The sequence below is a fragment of the Pelophylax lessonae genome (assembly GCF_965119305.1).
Source record: "Pelophylax lessonae genome assembly, chromosome: 1".
NCBI lineage: Eukaryota > Metazoa > Chordata > Amphibia > Anura > Ranidae > Pelophylax > Pelophylax lessonae.
In genome coordinates this window covers 736,121,944-736,139,264 of record NC_138768.1, presented here as the reverse complement: position 1 = coordinate 736,139,264, position 17,321 = coordinate 736,121,944, and the positions used below count along the sequence as shown (strand labels likewise).

The 17,321-nt window shown below is 42.3% G+C and overlaps 1 protein-coding gene across 1 annotated transcript in view; it reads right to left on the bottom strand.

The window, feature by feature from the left end:
* Positions 1-7,169, bottom strand: part of LOC309561210 (cyclic nucleotide-binding domain-containing protein 2-like) — a 191,108-nt gene extending 183,939 nt beyond the window's left edge. Inside the window, exons 1-3 of the mRNA XM_082264983.1 lie at positions 7,054-7,169; positions 6,909-6,982; positions 2,829-2,940 (exon numbers count right to left, since the gene is read on the bottom strand). Of these exons, the coding sequence (XP_082121109.1) occupies positions 2,829-2,940; positions 6,909-6,982; positions 7,054-7,155 (288 nt within the window). The 5' untranslated portion in view covers positions 7,156-7,169. The remainder of the gene's footprint in view (positions 1-2,828; positions 2,941-6,908; positions 6,983-7,053) is intronic.
* Positions 7,170-17,321: the final 10,152 nt, after the last annotated feature.

Below are 17,321 nucleotides of genomic sequence, written 5' to 3'. Positions count from 1 at the left end.
CTGCTTCCTCCCACAACTCTGCTGCTCTCTGCACAGGTTATGTACAACACAGTGATGATGTCACCACTACTTTTACAAGGTAAAACCAGGGTTTGCAAAGGTATTTGGTGCACACAAAGTGGATTTATATTCCTTGTTCTTATAGGGGAGTATATTAAACATTTTGTGCCTTCAGCTTCATGATCACTGACATATTAATAGACAACAAGCAACAAATATTGTCATTAGATTAACGCAGTCACAACTATTGCGATCAAACTGACTCAGTCATGAAAGAATTATGGGGGTCTCCTTCTGAAAATGCTGCTTATGTCTGACTATGCTATGCTTTAGTCACAGTTCCAAAACCAGCATGCTGTAAATGAGTTTCAGAACTACTTGTTCCAGGTCAGCAACACAGACAGCATTATAGAAAAACTCTCGTGAAAAATGTTTGTCCCGTTCTAATCGGTTGTCCCATTGTCCCTAAACATACGCCTTCATGTTGACTTGAGCTCCACCCCATTCTGAAGCTCAAATCATGGGCTTTACTGTAAGGGCAGATGCAACCAGCACAGAGGTCCCCTCTTCGAACAAAGTGATATTTCACTATTATGAATAAACAATTAGCACTGCTTGCTCATTCATTGTAATAAAAGCTTAGATAGCAAGGATAACTTGCCACAAATTTGTGGCAGTGTTGATTTGTAAATTTATTAACTTGCTGCACCCTTTCACTGACAATTTGTACACTCGCAGAGCACTTGAAGCACGAGTTCTAGATGACACTTTTCAAATTTGTAGCGATTTTGCGTGGTAAGTCTCTAGCCACAGCAAAGTTGCAGTGGTGAATCTATAGCAAGAGCTCTGCAAGTCACAGTGACCCCTGTGGTGGGATGACTATTACACAACATAACTGAACCAGAAAATGCAGCAGACTTGCAGAATGTTTGCAAAGAAAGTTGATCTGCAGTCATGCAACGTGGACAGGCTGCAATTGTGCAACAAACTTTTGAAGCCTGGCAAACCTAGCAATAGCTTAGCAAGTTTTCTTCAAACTTTCAGCACAATTTCTTGCTATCTGAGAGACCAGTCAGCACTGCAGCTCTGTGTAATCTATATTCCAGTGCCCTGTGTTTGTACAAGAAGTTTCAGATAGATCACACAGAGCCACAGCTCTGAGTGATCTTTCATGACTATGAATGCAAAACAGCACATTCATAATAATGACAGGTTACTCAGAGATGTGGGCTATGTGATCTTTCAGTGTCTGCCTTTACACATACACAGCCCCAACCCTGCTTCAGGGTATGTGATCTTTCAACACCTAATTTTACACATGCACAGCTCCCACCCCACAGCGATGTCAGGACAGTGCAGTGTGACACAGCCTGGCAGTGCTGGTTCATAAAAATGTAAGGATCACTCAGTGTTGTGAGGTTGTTTTATCCATCTGCCGGGGCAGTGTATGTCTACATTCCGACACAGACAGACACACAGAGCCGCAGATAGAGTTGCCACCTGTTCTTCAAGCCAAAGCTGACCACTTTAGAGGCACACAGCAATTTTTTTTAAGGGAGAACACTGTGGACTCTGGTGTAAAGGGGAACTCTAATGTAAGGGAGTTTCTGCTCACCAAACCTACCACTTACATCAGAGTTCCCAGCATTTCCCCTTAAATTAGAGTTCCCAAAGCCCACTTACATCAGAGTCCACAGGGCACCCTTTACATCTGAGTCCCCCTTAAAACATGCCCAGCGCTAGGAGGAACGAACTAAGTAGAGGGCATACAGTGCATGGCTGGGTGGAAGGTGAACCGAGCTGCAAGGGTTAATTGAGAAAAGTAGGTGGTCTGTGCTGACCCTTAACTTATTGGTCAGTTGTACGGGGTGAGGGGGTGGAGCTGTAGAAGTATAGCTGCAGGGTAGGAGAGGTCCGGTCACTCTTTGAGGAGAAAGTGTGGAAGAACGTCCCTCCCTCCCGCCCTCTTTTTTCTGTGGGGAATTCCGATTGTTGGGGTATTTTGTTGTTTTTTTCAGGGTGGTGGCGGCTTGGGGTCCTTGACAGGGGTCTACAAGCTGTTTTTTTGGGAAAAATGGTGGGGACCCATCCGAGGTATGGCGTCCTCTAACTGGTACAGGTGGGTGTCTGAGGTCGGCTGTGTTAGTCTCTGAGGAGGTGCTTAGCGGCTGGGGACATGACTAAGCCGAATGGTGACACAGACACAAAAAGTTGTTTAATATGGTACTGTCAAGGACCTGCAAACAACTTTAATCTGGATTATTGTTACATTGTTATATTTAGTAATAAAAATATGTGTTGTTTAATAAAAGGCCAATATCGGCCATTTTAAATCTAAGTATGAGTAGCGTGATTATTTAATGGAGTGAGATGGTTTGTTAGTTTGGGGTGGGAACAGTAGGGTAGAACACGTTGGGGCAACACAGAGCTCTGATCTACCCAGATCATGAGCTATTTATGAAACAGTTAATGACACACATGACATATCATTTTGGATAAAGGTTTGTAAAAGTTGAGCACTGCTTTTATAACACACAAAAGCAATTACATTGCAACATTGTTTGCTAATATTGGGGAAAGACATTAGGGCTAATTTATTCAGAATGTAGCTTGGAGTGTCATAGGTCTTTTTGTCATATTATTTTATTATTGGAGACCAGGAAACGGGGAAAAAATAATGCATACTATATAATTGCTGAATACACTTAAGTAAATATAAAAGACCAATGCCAACCACAAACTGACCTAGAATACAATATTTCACATGCTTGCTTTCTACTGTATGTATATTATGATGTGTGTGATTGAAAGAACATCCTAGTACATACCATGTTGTTTTTTGAAAAGCTGCTAATGTTGAAGAGCAGGTCACGTCTGCTGTGGATCTGCATCTGAAGATGAAATAGTGCCCATTCCACAACACTGTTCCTTCCTATATATCTGTAAAATGTATGAAAAAATAAATAAAGCTTCACATATACCGACAATGTAAAAGCAACTTTCTTCCCAAACTGTCTGTAGCAATAGAAAGTAATATTGTAAGAGAATGGGTAATAGACCAAATGGCCAGATAAAGACTAATTGTATGTAGCACCCTCCTAATGTTGAATGCTATGTAAATTTAGTTTTTGGCTTCTTCTGTAATCAATAGAGTAGTGTTTTTATTTGTTTTGGTCTGTTCAGGTTTTCACAGTCTTGGAGTTTGATTGCTTCCCCCTGCTTCTAAGAGAAATTTCTAGAGCTTAGGGAGGGATAGTTCAAATACCCACCCTGAATATTAATCAGAACCTAGCCATTTCCTGGGGACGTATACCCAGATGGTGGCTGGGGAAGCTGATGAATAGTCTGGAACCCTGGAGAGGTTGTTCTTTTTCCTGGATCAGAGTTCCAAACTGCTGCTGATTTTGGAGGTCTCAGCTGTGGCCGGGCTGAGGACCTGGACATGATCTGGAGCCGGAAGTATGACTTTACCACAAGGAATCTGGTCTGGAGAAAGGATTGTCTTCCTCACTGGGTGGTGCTCGGAGGAAGCTTGAAAAGTGGTGGCTGTCCTGGGAACTTATGAGTAGTGACTCTTGATTGATTGCTGGTGACTGCGTGCTTTTAAATATATATGTGCCAGTGAAAGCTTTGGATTGAGACAGCCCTCAATGGGTCTCAAAATACTGGCCATTCCACTGTCCTCATCAGAATCTTGGAGTGTGAGCTTAAAGAAAGGTGTTCCTCTATTACTGTTCAGAAGTTACCTCATGGTCCCCAGCTATGAGGGAATAGACTATTTAATGTTCACATTAACTTAAGAAGAAAATTGTCCTTTAACTGCTGTTTTTTTTTAATCATTTTTGAACATCCCATGCCTTAACCCCTCTGCTGTTACAAGTTCTACAAGCAGTAAATTACAAAAAGACAACCCCTAGACTGTACTGCTTGGGAAAGAACCCTTGTGGGTGTAGCGCTACATGTAACTTGCAGTTTACTAAACAGGTGCAACTTTAGAAGCAATAATGCAAAACACGGGTTCTTAACCACCTCCCACCCGGGCCATAGTACATATACGGCCGGGTGGGAGTCTCGTCCTTCTGAATAGACGTTCCGGAACGTCCTTCAGAAGGAGAGAGATCGCGCCGCCGCGATCACGCGCAGCGGCGCGATCTCGATGTGCCTGTGTCCCTAGGACACAGAGCAACAAGCCTCGGCAGGAGGGCCCTGTGATTGGCCCTCCTGATCACATGACGGCTGTGACCAATCACAGCCGTCATGTAATGTCAATACAGCCGTTGTAACGGCTTCGATCTCTTCTCCTCCTGACAGATCCTGTCAGTGAGGAGAAGAGAAGAGGATCAATTCTGCAGCTGGGGTGATCAGTGAGTATTTCTAATTACTCACTGATCACAGGGGGGGTCTGTGCTGGTAATCAGATGATTGATTACCAGTGCAGCCCTGGGGGGAGGGGATGCCACTAGAGCCACCAGGGATGCCCACCCATGACCACCAGGGATGCCCACCATGGCCACCAGGGATGGCAAACAGGGCTCAGAGAGCCTGCCAGTGGTGCCCCCCTATCAGTGCTGCCCACCAATGCCATCTATCAGTGCTGCCCACCAGTGCCCGTTATTGCCATCTATCAGTGCCGCCCACCAGTGCCCATTACTGCCCACCAGTGCTGCCTATCAGTGCCCATCAGTGCCGCCCATCAGTGCCACCCATCAGTGCCCATCAGTGCCGCCTATCAGTGCCCATCAGTGCCGCCGATCAGTGCCCATCAGTGCTGCCTATCAGTGCCCACCAATGCTGCATATCAGTGCTATCTATCAGTGCCACATATCAGTGCCCATCAGTGCTGCATATCAGTGCTACCTATCAGTGCCCATCAGTGCTGCATATCCACCCCATCAGTGCCACCCCATCAGTGCCACCCCATCAGTGTCTCCTCATCAGTGCCTGTCAGTGCGGCATCATCAGTGCTCATCAGTGCAGGAAAAAACGTATCTATTTACAAAATTTTATAACCTAAACAAAAAACTTTTTTTTTTTTTCAAACTTTTCGGCCTTTTTTTATTTGTGCACCAAAAAAGAAAAAACTTGGCGGTGATCAAATACCACCAAAAGAAAGCTCTATTTGTGGGGAAAAAATGACATAAATTTGGTTTAGGTACAGTGTTGCATGACCGCGCAATTGTCATTCAAAATGCAACAGCGCTAAAAGCTGAAAATTGGTCTGGGAAGGAAGGGGGTTTAAGTCCCCAGTATTGAGGTGGTTAACAGCAATGTACAAGTGGCTCAGTTAGGGTAACCTGGCTGCAGATGATGGTCTCTATAAGTCTTTATAGCAACAGAGAGTCCAACTGAGAGTTGTCACTTTTCAGCATAAACAGCTACTTGTGCTTATCCTCATAAACAGCATCCCTCTCAGTGAAGTCCAGGGTCAATCTGGTAACATAGATGAACAGCTGGAGGTACCCAAAGCCCCAGGACAATTCTCAGTAATGCCTCGTACACACGCACCGATTGTTGGCCGACTGATCGGCCGTTTTTGTCCAGTGTTGCTGTGTTGGTTGAAATGTGCTCTAGACTGCACACTAATTTTTTGGCCAACAACAACAAACTTCAGAAGTGATGTCATGTGCTGGTTTACTTTCCGTGTGTTTTTTCTTCTCTGAGCATGCCCAGTCTTGCTCATCTGATTTTTGTCTGCCGAAATCTGTACTGACTGACGAACAATCGGCCGTTCTGTTGACGGCCAACAAAAATTTTATAGCATGCACACCAGATTTTGTTCAGCCGAAAAGTCGCAGTCGGTTGTCGGAAGCATCATACTAACAAGCCGACAATCGGCCGATCGGACGTTGGCCGAAAAATTCACAGCCAACAATCGGTGCGTGTGTACTCTCTGTTGCTATACAGGCTTATAAAGAGGCCTATCAGGTGTGGCCCCTCTAAGCTTTTGAAGTAGAGAAACTGAGAACCATACCTTTTTCTAGGCATGTCCAAAAACCCAGGGAAAAGGAGTTAAAGGGGTCTGCCCCTGCATCTGAGCATGGCAAATAAATGGGCTCTCCGCTACAACAAAAACCTGTATATTTGTCTGTGCTTGGCAAAGCAGAGGGAGGCAAAGGAGGGGTTGTACTTGCCTTTCCCTGTGCTCATATGCTGCCCTGACTCCTGTGCACTAGAAAGCCCAAGATTCCTCTGTTAGTTTGTTTAGTTTCAGTAGATACTTGCCTAGAGATATGCATGGCTCCATGTGTGATGTGACAGTGCTCAGATCTGCTCTGATGACAAGCACTCGAGTGTGGGGATACAAGGGGAGTGTCACGTGTTTTCCCATACTTATATGTATCAAATAATTCTCAAGTAGTTTAGTAGTGGATCAGAGCAGTTCAAGGTGTAGAAACTCAACCACTGCTGAAGCAAGGGCAGAATAAAATGGATTTTGACTTGCTGCTTCTACATTTTACACTTAGCAGTTTGCTTGTTACACTGCTTAGTAGCGCCTTGAATAATCAGTTTTACAGTGAAACAGCAAAGGCCCGCTAAGAAGACTAAACATTTTAAATGTGTCCATATATTAAACATTAATTATAAAGACATGAGGACCTCAAAAAATATTTGTAAAGAAAAGATTCTTCTAGCACAGAACTTAACTTTAACAACATTATGTACCCCAGTGACAGTTATATATGGCACCAGTTCAGAAAAATTCAAACCAACTGACTAAAAACAGCTATTTTTATTATCAATAATTACCTATAGATTGGCTTGTTGTTAAACTCACAGCTACCAAGGTCATATACTACAACACATAAGCCCCTCTTGTTTAAATTGCCATATGTTATAACAGCACTGAATAAAATGACACATCAAGGCACACCATTAGAAATGACAGGCATCACTATCTGTGACATTACCTCTTAACACTCAGCAGCATCCCACACACATGCTTAATGTTGGTGGCTACACGGTGAAACCTCCGGCACTCTGCCTGCATAGATAAATTCATTAAAGTTAGCTGGGATTAGAGTACAATGAGCATGATAAAATAGTAATAGTTACCTTATTATTAACAAGTTGAATGTCAGTCATCATACTGCTTGTCTGTAAACCTCCCCGGGACAACAATGAGTTGCTAGCAAAGCAGAATAGAGGAGGAGACATATTTCCCTACTTCAACGAGCGTATGGTATGCGTAGCCTGGGTGACACTGCTGCATACATGATAACTCTGTTCATTCATGCAGTATTCATTCAAATACAAATGGGCAACATAAAGGAGCTGTGGCTCATTACAATCAATTAGATTCCATGATTAAAGAAACACTGCCGTCTAAGATGAGTGGTGTGAAACTAATTCAGGGAATACATTTTACCTGAGTGCCTCTTCATTCAGCTTTTTCATTTGGACATCCCACTGCCTGAGAGTAGTCTGTACATTTGTATTTTGAATGAGTCAGTAGTTAAGCCTTCATAAAGGTTGTGTGTTCCCACTATCATTTCCCTCATACCATTACAGCCTTATGCATTCACGATGCAGCATGAGAGGCAGGTTACACGGTGAAGAAACATATGACAAAGGTCAATTAGTTTCATTAAGAAACAATGTGAGATGTTTGCTGAATGTGGCTTCCAGGCAGGCCTGGAAAGGCCATAGGGCACTCCAGGCATTTGCCCAGTGGGCCAGGGCCTCCAGACTGCATGTCCTAAGAAGCATGGCCTGTTGATGACCGGCCCGCACAGAGGGAGGTAAGCAGGGACCACAGTCCAGACAGTGCTAGCAAAGACGGCGGCTGCCGCTTACCTCCCGCTATGCAGTAATGCCTAAAGCAGGGGTGGCGCCAAAAGACTAAGAGGTGCAGAAGAAGGAGAGAGAGACACAAACGAAGCCCCTGCAGGGGATAGACACCTCAGAGTCAGCCGCTGGAGATACAGCTGCACTCAAGGGAAAATGAAGGGCTCTCTCCTAGCAACAGCCAGCACAACATGACAACTGCACAGGGGTAGAGAGGGCCTCCGCACACTGGGAGGAAGGTGAGCGCACTGATGAATATCACAGGATGAATAGCCTATCACCAACCACCCTGTGAACACCTGCCCACCCCCCTCCCCCAGGGACCAGACTGCACAGTCTAAAATGCCCGGGCCTATTTTTGTCCCAGTCCAGGCCTGCTTCCAGGTTTGATATAAAAACCATGCCTCTCAACTTTCTGAGATGGAAATAAGGGACACCTATTAGCAAAAGTATGTAGGCATAAGGCACAGCCCCTGCCACGCGCCCCTTAACCAGTTACTGACCGCCTACCGCAGATTTACTGCGGCAGGCAGCCGCTCCTGGGCAAGGCGACGTAGGTCTACGTCGCTTGCTCTCAGGAGGCTAGGAGGCGAGCACGCGCCGCCGGCGGCACGCTCCCGTCCCCGCTCGTCAGCTGATGCGTGTGTCAGGCGTCTCTGATTGCACCCGCGACCGTTCCCCCCTGAGAGAGAAGGACGGTCGGCTGTTGTAAACACAGCCGACCATCCTTCTCCCTGGGATGATCACAGAGCTCATGTGATCCTGCTTCATAGGATCACATATCTCTATGGTCATCTCAGAAGCCACGCCCCCCCCACAGTTATAATCACTCCCCTAGGCTCACATTTAACCCCTTGATCACCCACAGGGTTAACCCCTTCCCTGCCAATGGCATTATAACAGTAACAGTGCATATTTTTAGCACTAATTACTGTAGTAATGTCACTGGTACCACCAAAAGTGTCAAAAATGTCAGTTAGGGGTCCGATCTGTCCGCTGCAATGTCGCAGTCCCGCAAAAAAATCGCAGACCACCACCATTAGTAGTTAAAAAAAAAAAAAAAACTATAAAAATGACATAAATCTTTCCCGTAGTTAGTAGACACGATAATTTCTGCGCAAACCAATCAAAATATGCTTATTGCGATTTTCCTTACCAAAAATATGTAGCAGAAAACAAATTGGCCTAAAATGTTAAAAAATTTTGATTTTTACATTTTTTTTTTGGGAATGTCTTATAGCAGAATGTGAAAAATATTGTCGCTATTTAATTGTTTAAAGCGCAAAAAATAAAAATTGCAAAGGTGATCAAATACCACCAAAAGAAAGCTCTATTTGTGGGGAAAAAAAGGACGTAAATTTCGTTTGGGTACAGTGTCGCACAACTGCACAATTATCCGTTAAAATAACGCAGTGCTGAATCGCAAAATAGGGCCTGGTCAGGAAGGGGGCAAATCCTTCCGGTATTAAAGAGGTTAAAGTAGAATTGTACCAAAAAAAGGATTGGTTAAACCCACAAGTGCTTTTTTTAACCATTATTATTCCTTTATATTGTCTTTTGGAATTTACAGATGCAGCAATTTAGAAAGTGGATGAAAGGTTTAGTACTGTAAAACACTTTTTGATAGATAAGTAGTGCATTTTCTATACAACTATATAGATCAGACCAAAATGAAGGACAAATGAGAAGGAAAGAGGGACAGATGGACTTTGTTCTGAATCAGGGACATACCCTCAAAATCAGGGACAGTTGGGAGCTATGATAGAATTAAGGGCCCATTCATAAACAGCTGGTGTAATAACTTTTTTTCACTTACATTGCATTACAATTTGGTGCAATTTATAGCAGCAATTGTAATTGTAAAACCAATAGATTGCTATTGTCTATGTGTTTATGCCATTAATAACCATTTTTAATGCTGGGACAAGGTTGTTTGGCAATCTAACAAGACATTAAAACTGTAAAAAAGATTTAAAAAACGTTGACAGCTGGGCTATGCTCTGCATACAAAGTGGTTGGCTTTCCCATTGATAGCTAAGTACTGCTGGTTACACAGGGAGAGATTTGTTTTCCCAGTGTAATCTGCATGACTGAAGTCCTGCACAACGCAGGACAATCTCTGGCAAAGCAGAGGGAGGGGAGTCTCCTACCACAGCTGTGCCCCTTACAGCACCGCACATAGAACAGGTGGCTTTTTGCCCAGCCCTGGTCAACAGGATATAACAGGGATTTTCTAAAAACATGCAGAGGCTGTTGACAGCAGGCAAGAATTGACATCAGAGGCAAACTGAGTTATACATGCTTATCAGAGATCAGGATCAGGAATCAGTAATTATCAGGATTACAGAATTATAAAAACAGGAATCTGGGAAGAGAGCCTCGGTGGCATCTTTGCACAGGCATCTGGCTGAAGGTGAGCACTTCCCTATACAGTACTCAAGGCAATCAGCCACAGGTGAGACTAAAAGTTTTCCAGTTAGTAGTACCCACTTCCACAGCATGGCACGGGCACACAAGATTGAAACATCTGAATAGCATGTTTAGTAAGAGGATCTGTGGCAAAAAACTTGTAAGAAAGGAGAGTTAGGGTTTCTCAGGATACCCCAAAACTATTAAGTATTTTCAGGTAGGAAGTACTAGGCAGCATCTATTTAAATACTTTTTACACTAGAGGTTCTGGTTTCTGGCGTCTGCTACACGGCTAAAGAAGCCTTCATCACACTATGGGTGGTAGGATACCTTTCCCACTGAGATCTAAAGTTGATTCACTTTATAGGAACACAGGCAAAGTGCTGTAAAATGGATCAGTTCTGCTCCCCCGGCAAATATTTGTGGGCAGCTCAGGATGACAGGGTGGTCATCACATCCTTCATGTTTCCCTCCTCATTGAGTGCCAAGCAAGGGTCACATGAAAGGCCTACCCTGGGGTGGGTTCTTCTGGGCTACACTAGGCACCTGTATCAGGATCACTTTACTACACATGGGGTACCTCTACTTTTGGGCTGGTTTCATTATTGCCCCAGGACAAGGCTGAGGCAGCAGTGGGGGAGTACTCCACCTTAAGGTTCTGCTGTTAGAGGTGAACATACACTGTCACACTTGCACCATAACTGTTCTCCAGTAAACTCTCAGGTCCCCGTGACAATGTACACCTTCTCCATAACTTGCATTTAGAAGGGACACACTGAGCCTTGTCCACATTCTCCTGTCCAGCGCATTCCACTACCATTCCCCAGTAGCGGAGTAGGCCCCGCCATGCACCTTGCATGGGCTCAACATGTGCACTTAACTTAACTCTAGAACTTCCATACCTCTACACAGAATGGGAACCTCTGTGGTTCAAATCTGCTCCTGTTGTTCTGGGAGACAGAACGCTGGAGGAAGGAGTGCTGACAACATCTCTCTCACTGCTAGAGGTAATTCCACCTGCAGCAGGTACACGATACTGACAGGCTGCTTGTTAGACTTTTGTTACCCTAGGTAACCACTTGTTTCTTCACGCTGTATTACACTCGTACTGATGTCTTCATACCCCGGTACTTTGGTGACCTTAACCATGGGATGGTGCCAGTTACTTGCAATGCAACCCTTTGAGTAACTTCAGAACAGGCAGGAACAAGATTTCCAAAACTTTATTTAGAAAAGTGCAAAGAGGCAAGACAAAGTCCAACATTGAGAGACATAATTCCTTCCCACAACCTTAACCCTAACCCAGGCTATGTGCTGCCGCAGCATACCTGCAAAGGTCGTGTCTATGTATAATACAGAGTCCAACAGAGGCATTCTCTAGCAGCTGGTGTCTTTGAGGTGAACCCCAAGTTCTGATGCCCTTGCATCCAGGTAGTAGCGTGCATCATTTTCTGCTCCTCAGTGTTGTTCTCTGCCTCTCTCCCTTACAGGCACAATCTCAGCTCTAACACAGGCTGGACCTCTACCACTTCTTCAGTGCCTAGCTTGAGCTCTCGAGTATGGACCCCTGCCCCTTTTTTTAATACACAGAACAAGTGGGTCGGGCTCAAGAAAACCCACCAAAAGACCAATTAACCCAGAAAGCATTAACTCTTACTCTCCCATCCGGGACAGTACCTAACCAGCTAATTACAACCTGCTTACATTACATTCATTGGTAGCCATGATCCAAATGCCCCTGAGGCTAGAAAAGACACTAGATTGAGTTGACAAATTTTACAGAGTTCTACACATGGGGAAGAGAAGAGTGGAGCAGACTATTCAACTAGACTACGCTGCCCTGCTATTTCTATAAACAGACCCTGAGTGGTGGTTGATTGTGCTTGCGTTGCATACCCCAGATTTTAAAAAATGAACACTTCAAAAATATAACGTCGACAACCAATCCCTGCAAAAATAGTAGGGGGAAGAGAAGGGTGGAGCAGACTATTCAACTAGACCACGCTGCCCTGCTATTTCTATAAAGAGACCCTTAGTGGTGGTTGATTGTGCTTGCGTTGCATACCCCAGATTTTATAAAATGAACACTTTGAAAATATAACGTCGACAACCAATCCCTGCAAAAATAGTAGGGTTGTATCATTATCATCTCACTTACATGGGTAGAATGTATTTATCTTTCATTTTAGGTTTGAATTAAAAAAAAAAGAGAGTTAAAACCTCTGTTAGTTATTTTTTTTTGCTGTCAATGCCCTGTTTGGGAGATTTTCTTTCCCAGAGATGCAACAGGTAGTAAGATCAAATTTCCCTCTAGGATAGTTCTAACCAAAACAGATGTCTCCATAGGAAGATTTGCCTGCCCTTTTTTTAAGTAATATAACATTTTTGATTTCCTATCATATTCTGACTCATTGAAAATGATCAGGAAAAACAGTGAGGGTGAATCTACCCAGCAGGGACACACAGCTATACAAAAACTTGATTCAAGGTGTAATGTTTCCATATATCAGATTACAACCCACGAAGTAATGTGGTAACTATTCGGCCTGTTTATTTACTGAGTAGGCTTGGTTCACACTTGAGTCACACAAAATCCTAGGGCATGGAAAATCGCATTGTTTTCAATAGTGTCTGTTCACATCAATGCAACTTGGTGTGGTTCCAATGCAATTTTGGCTCCATAGGATATACAAACATTATCCAAGTTGAATTCAAGTAGAACTACATACTCACACTGGAAGTCAAATCATATTGCAGCAGTGTGAACCTAGTGTCTACTGATATGCCGCCCTTAGTCACAATGAGGAGGCTGAGGTTCTTGTCTCACAGATGTTTAATGTACATATATATAAAGTTCTTACACCAACACTTACATCAACACCTTAGAACTGAATTAAACAAATATGAAGGGCAAATTATCAGACACACAGTGAAATACATATATAAATTAACATGACTTGAAACCCATGACTAGACAGAAATAAATCTACATACCTACTTAACATATCTACATGGCTTACTTTACACACAAAACAAAAAAGAAATGCTTTATACCTTGGGAGGACAGCACTGTTCAATCATCTTTTAGTTGCAAGAAGAAACAGGAAGAGGAAATGTAATAATGCATGATGGGGGAAATAAATGAACAAGTAAGCACACATGCGCCATCTAGAGGAAATTAACATTATAGACACAGAAACATGCAAGCAAGTACAACTAACCAGTGATGCAGTGTGGGCACTTTGTGATGATGTCATAACATGTAACCCACCTATACCGCAAGACACGATTGGGTAAGCCCTCTAGGAAAGCACATGGACAGAGGGAGAGGAAAGTAGATCTCCATTCACAGAGCTTAAGCTGCATTCGCACCCGAGCGTAGCGTCCTTGAGCTTTTTCTGGCGTTTTTTTTGTGTGATATTGGTGCATTTTTATGCTAGATTTGCACCTTTTCTACAACATTTTAGAGAAAACTATCATCTATTTCATTGTTTGTTGCTGGGTTTTTCAGCTTTTTTTAGCTTTTCTAATAACCAGCTTTTATTTCTTGTTTTATTATTATTATTATTCATGTATTATTATTATTATTATTAATATTATTTTTTGTTAGGGAAAAGGGTTAGATTTAAGGCTAGGTTAGGGTTAAGATTAGGGGTTAGGGTTATTTTTTGTTAGGGTTAGGATGTTAATACTACTACTAATAATCACAAAATTGACAAATAGTGTCCAAATGAATGGAAAAAACTACTAATCACAATAATGTGTATAACAAAAGAAAAGTGTCCAAATGAATGAGTCCCAATATAGATGATATAAAATAAACTCATAAATCCACGTGCACAAAATTGCAAAAGGTGATTCCACCCGTGACACCCAGGGTATGTGAAGGAAGGGAACACCTCGGTGATGGGATATATTAAGCAGCTTACCAGATTTCCTTGGCTGCTCAACTTAATGAGTCAGCCTCTCCCAGCTGTTAATCAACACCGCTGAAGATCTAGTGTTAGAGGAATGCTTAATCGATGCAAGTAGACCACTTCTCAAGAAGCATGTAACAGATCAGTGTATGGTTCGTGCTCCTGCTTCTACCATGTGAGTGGGCGGGGCTGCTGACTCTCAGTTCTCATTGGCTCACCTCTACAGCTCCCCAAAGGCATTGTGGGACTTGTAGTGGCATGGTGTGTTCAATAAAAACATGGCAACATTTCATTCTTTGTGTGTTATTAGTTTAAGCAGACTGTGATTGTCTATTGTTGTAACTTAGATGATGATCAGATCACATTTTATGACCAATTTGTGCAGAAATCCATTACATTCCAAAGGGTTCACATACTTATTCTTTCAGCTGTATATTTAAAAGTGCTGCGCATTTAATTACTGGTGTGAGAAAAACAAATTTGTGATAGCTGTGACCAAAAAAAAAAATGTAAAATGAATATATAAATACCAATTAATACCGCAATGTGTGTAAAATCCGTGTTATATGCTGAATTCTATTGATATTCAGTGAACCATTCAATTCTATAAAATTAAAACATAGATAGATTCCCATATGTAGGAAGTAGTGATGTTTAGAGATAAAAAAAAAAAAAAAAAACACTCACATAGTACTGATGCTACAGCACACCAGTCTGTACAAGCAAATTCCAGAGTAATGGGTTTGTGAACAATTGGTTCAAACAAGTCACTCTTGCTACATGTATCAATAATATCCTCGCATAGTACCATCCAGTACCATTGGTATTTATATATTAATTTTACATTTATTTATTTTTTGGTCACAGCTATCACAAATTTGTTTTTCTCACAGCAGTAATTGAATGAGCAGCACTTTTACATATATTTAATAATATTAAATAACTAAACACCCTAACACAAAAGAAAAAAAAATATTATTATTATTATTGTAATAATATATATTTTTTTATTGTGTGTGTGTTTTTGTGCCTATTTTTTATTATGTTATTATTATTAATAATAATCATAGTTTATTTAATGTATTTTTTAAGGTTAGGGGTTATGTATTATTTATTTATGATTACATATTGTTAACATGTGTATAATATGTATTAATAAAGTGTAGTATGTAATCATAAACAGTGGTGTAGTGGTTAGCACTTTCACCTAGCAGCAAGAGGGTCGCTGGTTTAAATCCCAACCACGACACTACCTGCCTGGAGTTTGCATGTTCTCCCTGTGCCTGCGTGGGTTTCCTCCGGGTACTCCGGTTTCCTCCCACACTCCAAAGACATGCTGGTAGGTTATTTGAATCCTGTATAAAAAATTGGCCCTACTGTGTATGTATGTGAGCTAAGGACCTTAGATTGTAAGCTCCTTGAGGGCAGGGACTGATGTGAATGTACAATGTATATGTAAAGCGCTGCGTAAATTGACAGCGCTATATAAGTACTTGAAATAATAATAATTTTATTTATTTATTATTTGTTTATGATCATTTTTAGTTATTTATGTATTTTTTTAAATTTATTTATTCATATATTGTTACTATTTTTTTTTTTTTCATTTAGGCCGAAAATTGTGGAAAAAGACATAGCAAAATGCGCGAATGTGCACGAAAACGTGTAAATGGCACATTTGCATCCATTTTTATGAGAATGAAAATGCACCATGAACCTGCAAATCTGCCCAAACTGAGCTCCAGAACTTTTTTGAGCTTCGGGCGTTTGGCTTCAGGTGACTTGTAGTGGAGATGTGAACCAGCTCCATAGGGAATAATTAATTTGTTCTTCTCCACCATTTTGGAGCTACAAGCTTGAAGCTACAAAACTCTGAGGTGTGAATGGGGGCCTTAGACATAAGCATCTAATGTGTGCACAGGAAAAGGTCTAAATTGTAAGATAAATTGTATATATGGTCAAGATGTAAAATTATATATTAATTTTTATATTATATTTTAGTTATTTATAGCCTACTCCTATTATTCCCATGGTGTTTGTAAACTTACTTTGTGAGGATCCCTACATATTTACTTGAATTGTGTGACATGAAATCACTATGTCCTGTGAGAGGGCAGTGCTGTGTCACACATTTCCCAGAGCCTGCCTCTGAAATACAGAGGAGAAGCTGCAAAGCATGCCAGGAGTTGTGGAAAGAGATATACATCAGACAGGCAGAACTCACAACATGAAAGGAGATTTTTAAGTTCAGCTTATATTAGATTGTCAAAAAAAAAACTATTGTTTGTATTGTTAATACAATGCTGATGTTATAAAATAAAAGTGTGTGCTATGATCAGAGATTTCCTTTAATCCAGAATCCACTCACGCTGTGAGGCCTGTACTTTGTATTACAGGTTACTGTTTGGACAATATGTAAAGTGTAATGGATCACTGGATGCTATTTGTTTCTACTTTCCAATTCCATTCATCCCAAAATTGTACTGTAGCCAGTGGTGTATTTAGGTTTTGTGCTGCCCTGGGTCTGACTAAACTTGTGTACCCCCCTAATTTAAATATGACCCACCTCTTCCTGTAAAGGCCACACCCCTTCCCATTTATGACCCGCCCTGTCATCTGTAATCCACAGACCACAACCACAGTCTATCAGTGCCCATCAGTGTAGCCTCATCAGTTCCCACAAGTTATGCCTCGTCATCTGTGCCGTTTTATCAGTGCCCATCAGTGCAGCCTCATTACTGCCCATCAGGGCAGCCTCATCAGTGCAGCATTTTAGTGAGGCCTCATCAGTGGCCATCAGTACTGCCCGATCAGTGGCCACCAGTACAGCCTATCAGTGCCCATTAGTGCAGCCTATTAGTGCATCATATCAGTGCCCATCAATGCAGCCCCATTAGTACAGCTTATCAGTGCTGCCTCATCAGTGACCATCAGTGCCTCCTCATCAGTGGCCATCAGTGAAGCATATTAGTGCCAATCAGTGCAACATATCAGTGCCCATCAGGGCAGCATATCAGTGCCGCCCCATCAGTGAAGCTTTCAGTGCCACCTTGTGCCCATCAGTGCAGCCTCATCAGTGCCCATTAGTGCAGCGTATCAGTACCCACCATTGCCACCTCATTAGTGGCGATCAGAGCAGCATATTTGTGCCCATCAGTGCAACCTATTAGCGCCCATCAGTGCAGCATAACAGAGCATATCAGTGCAACA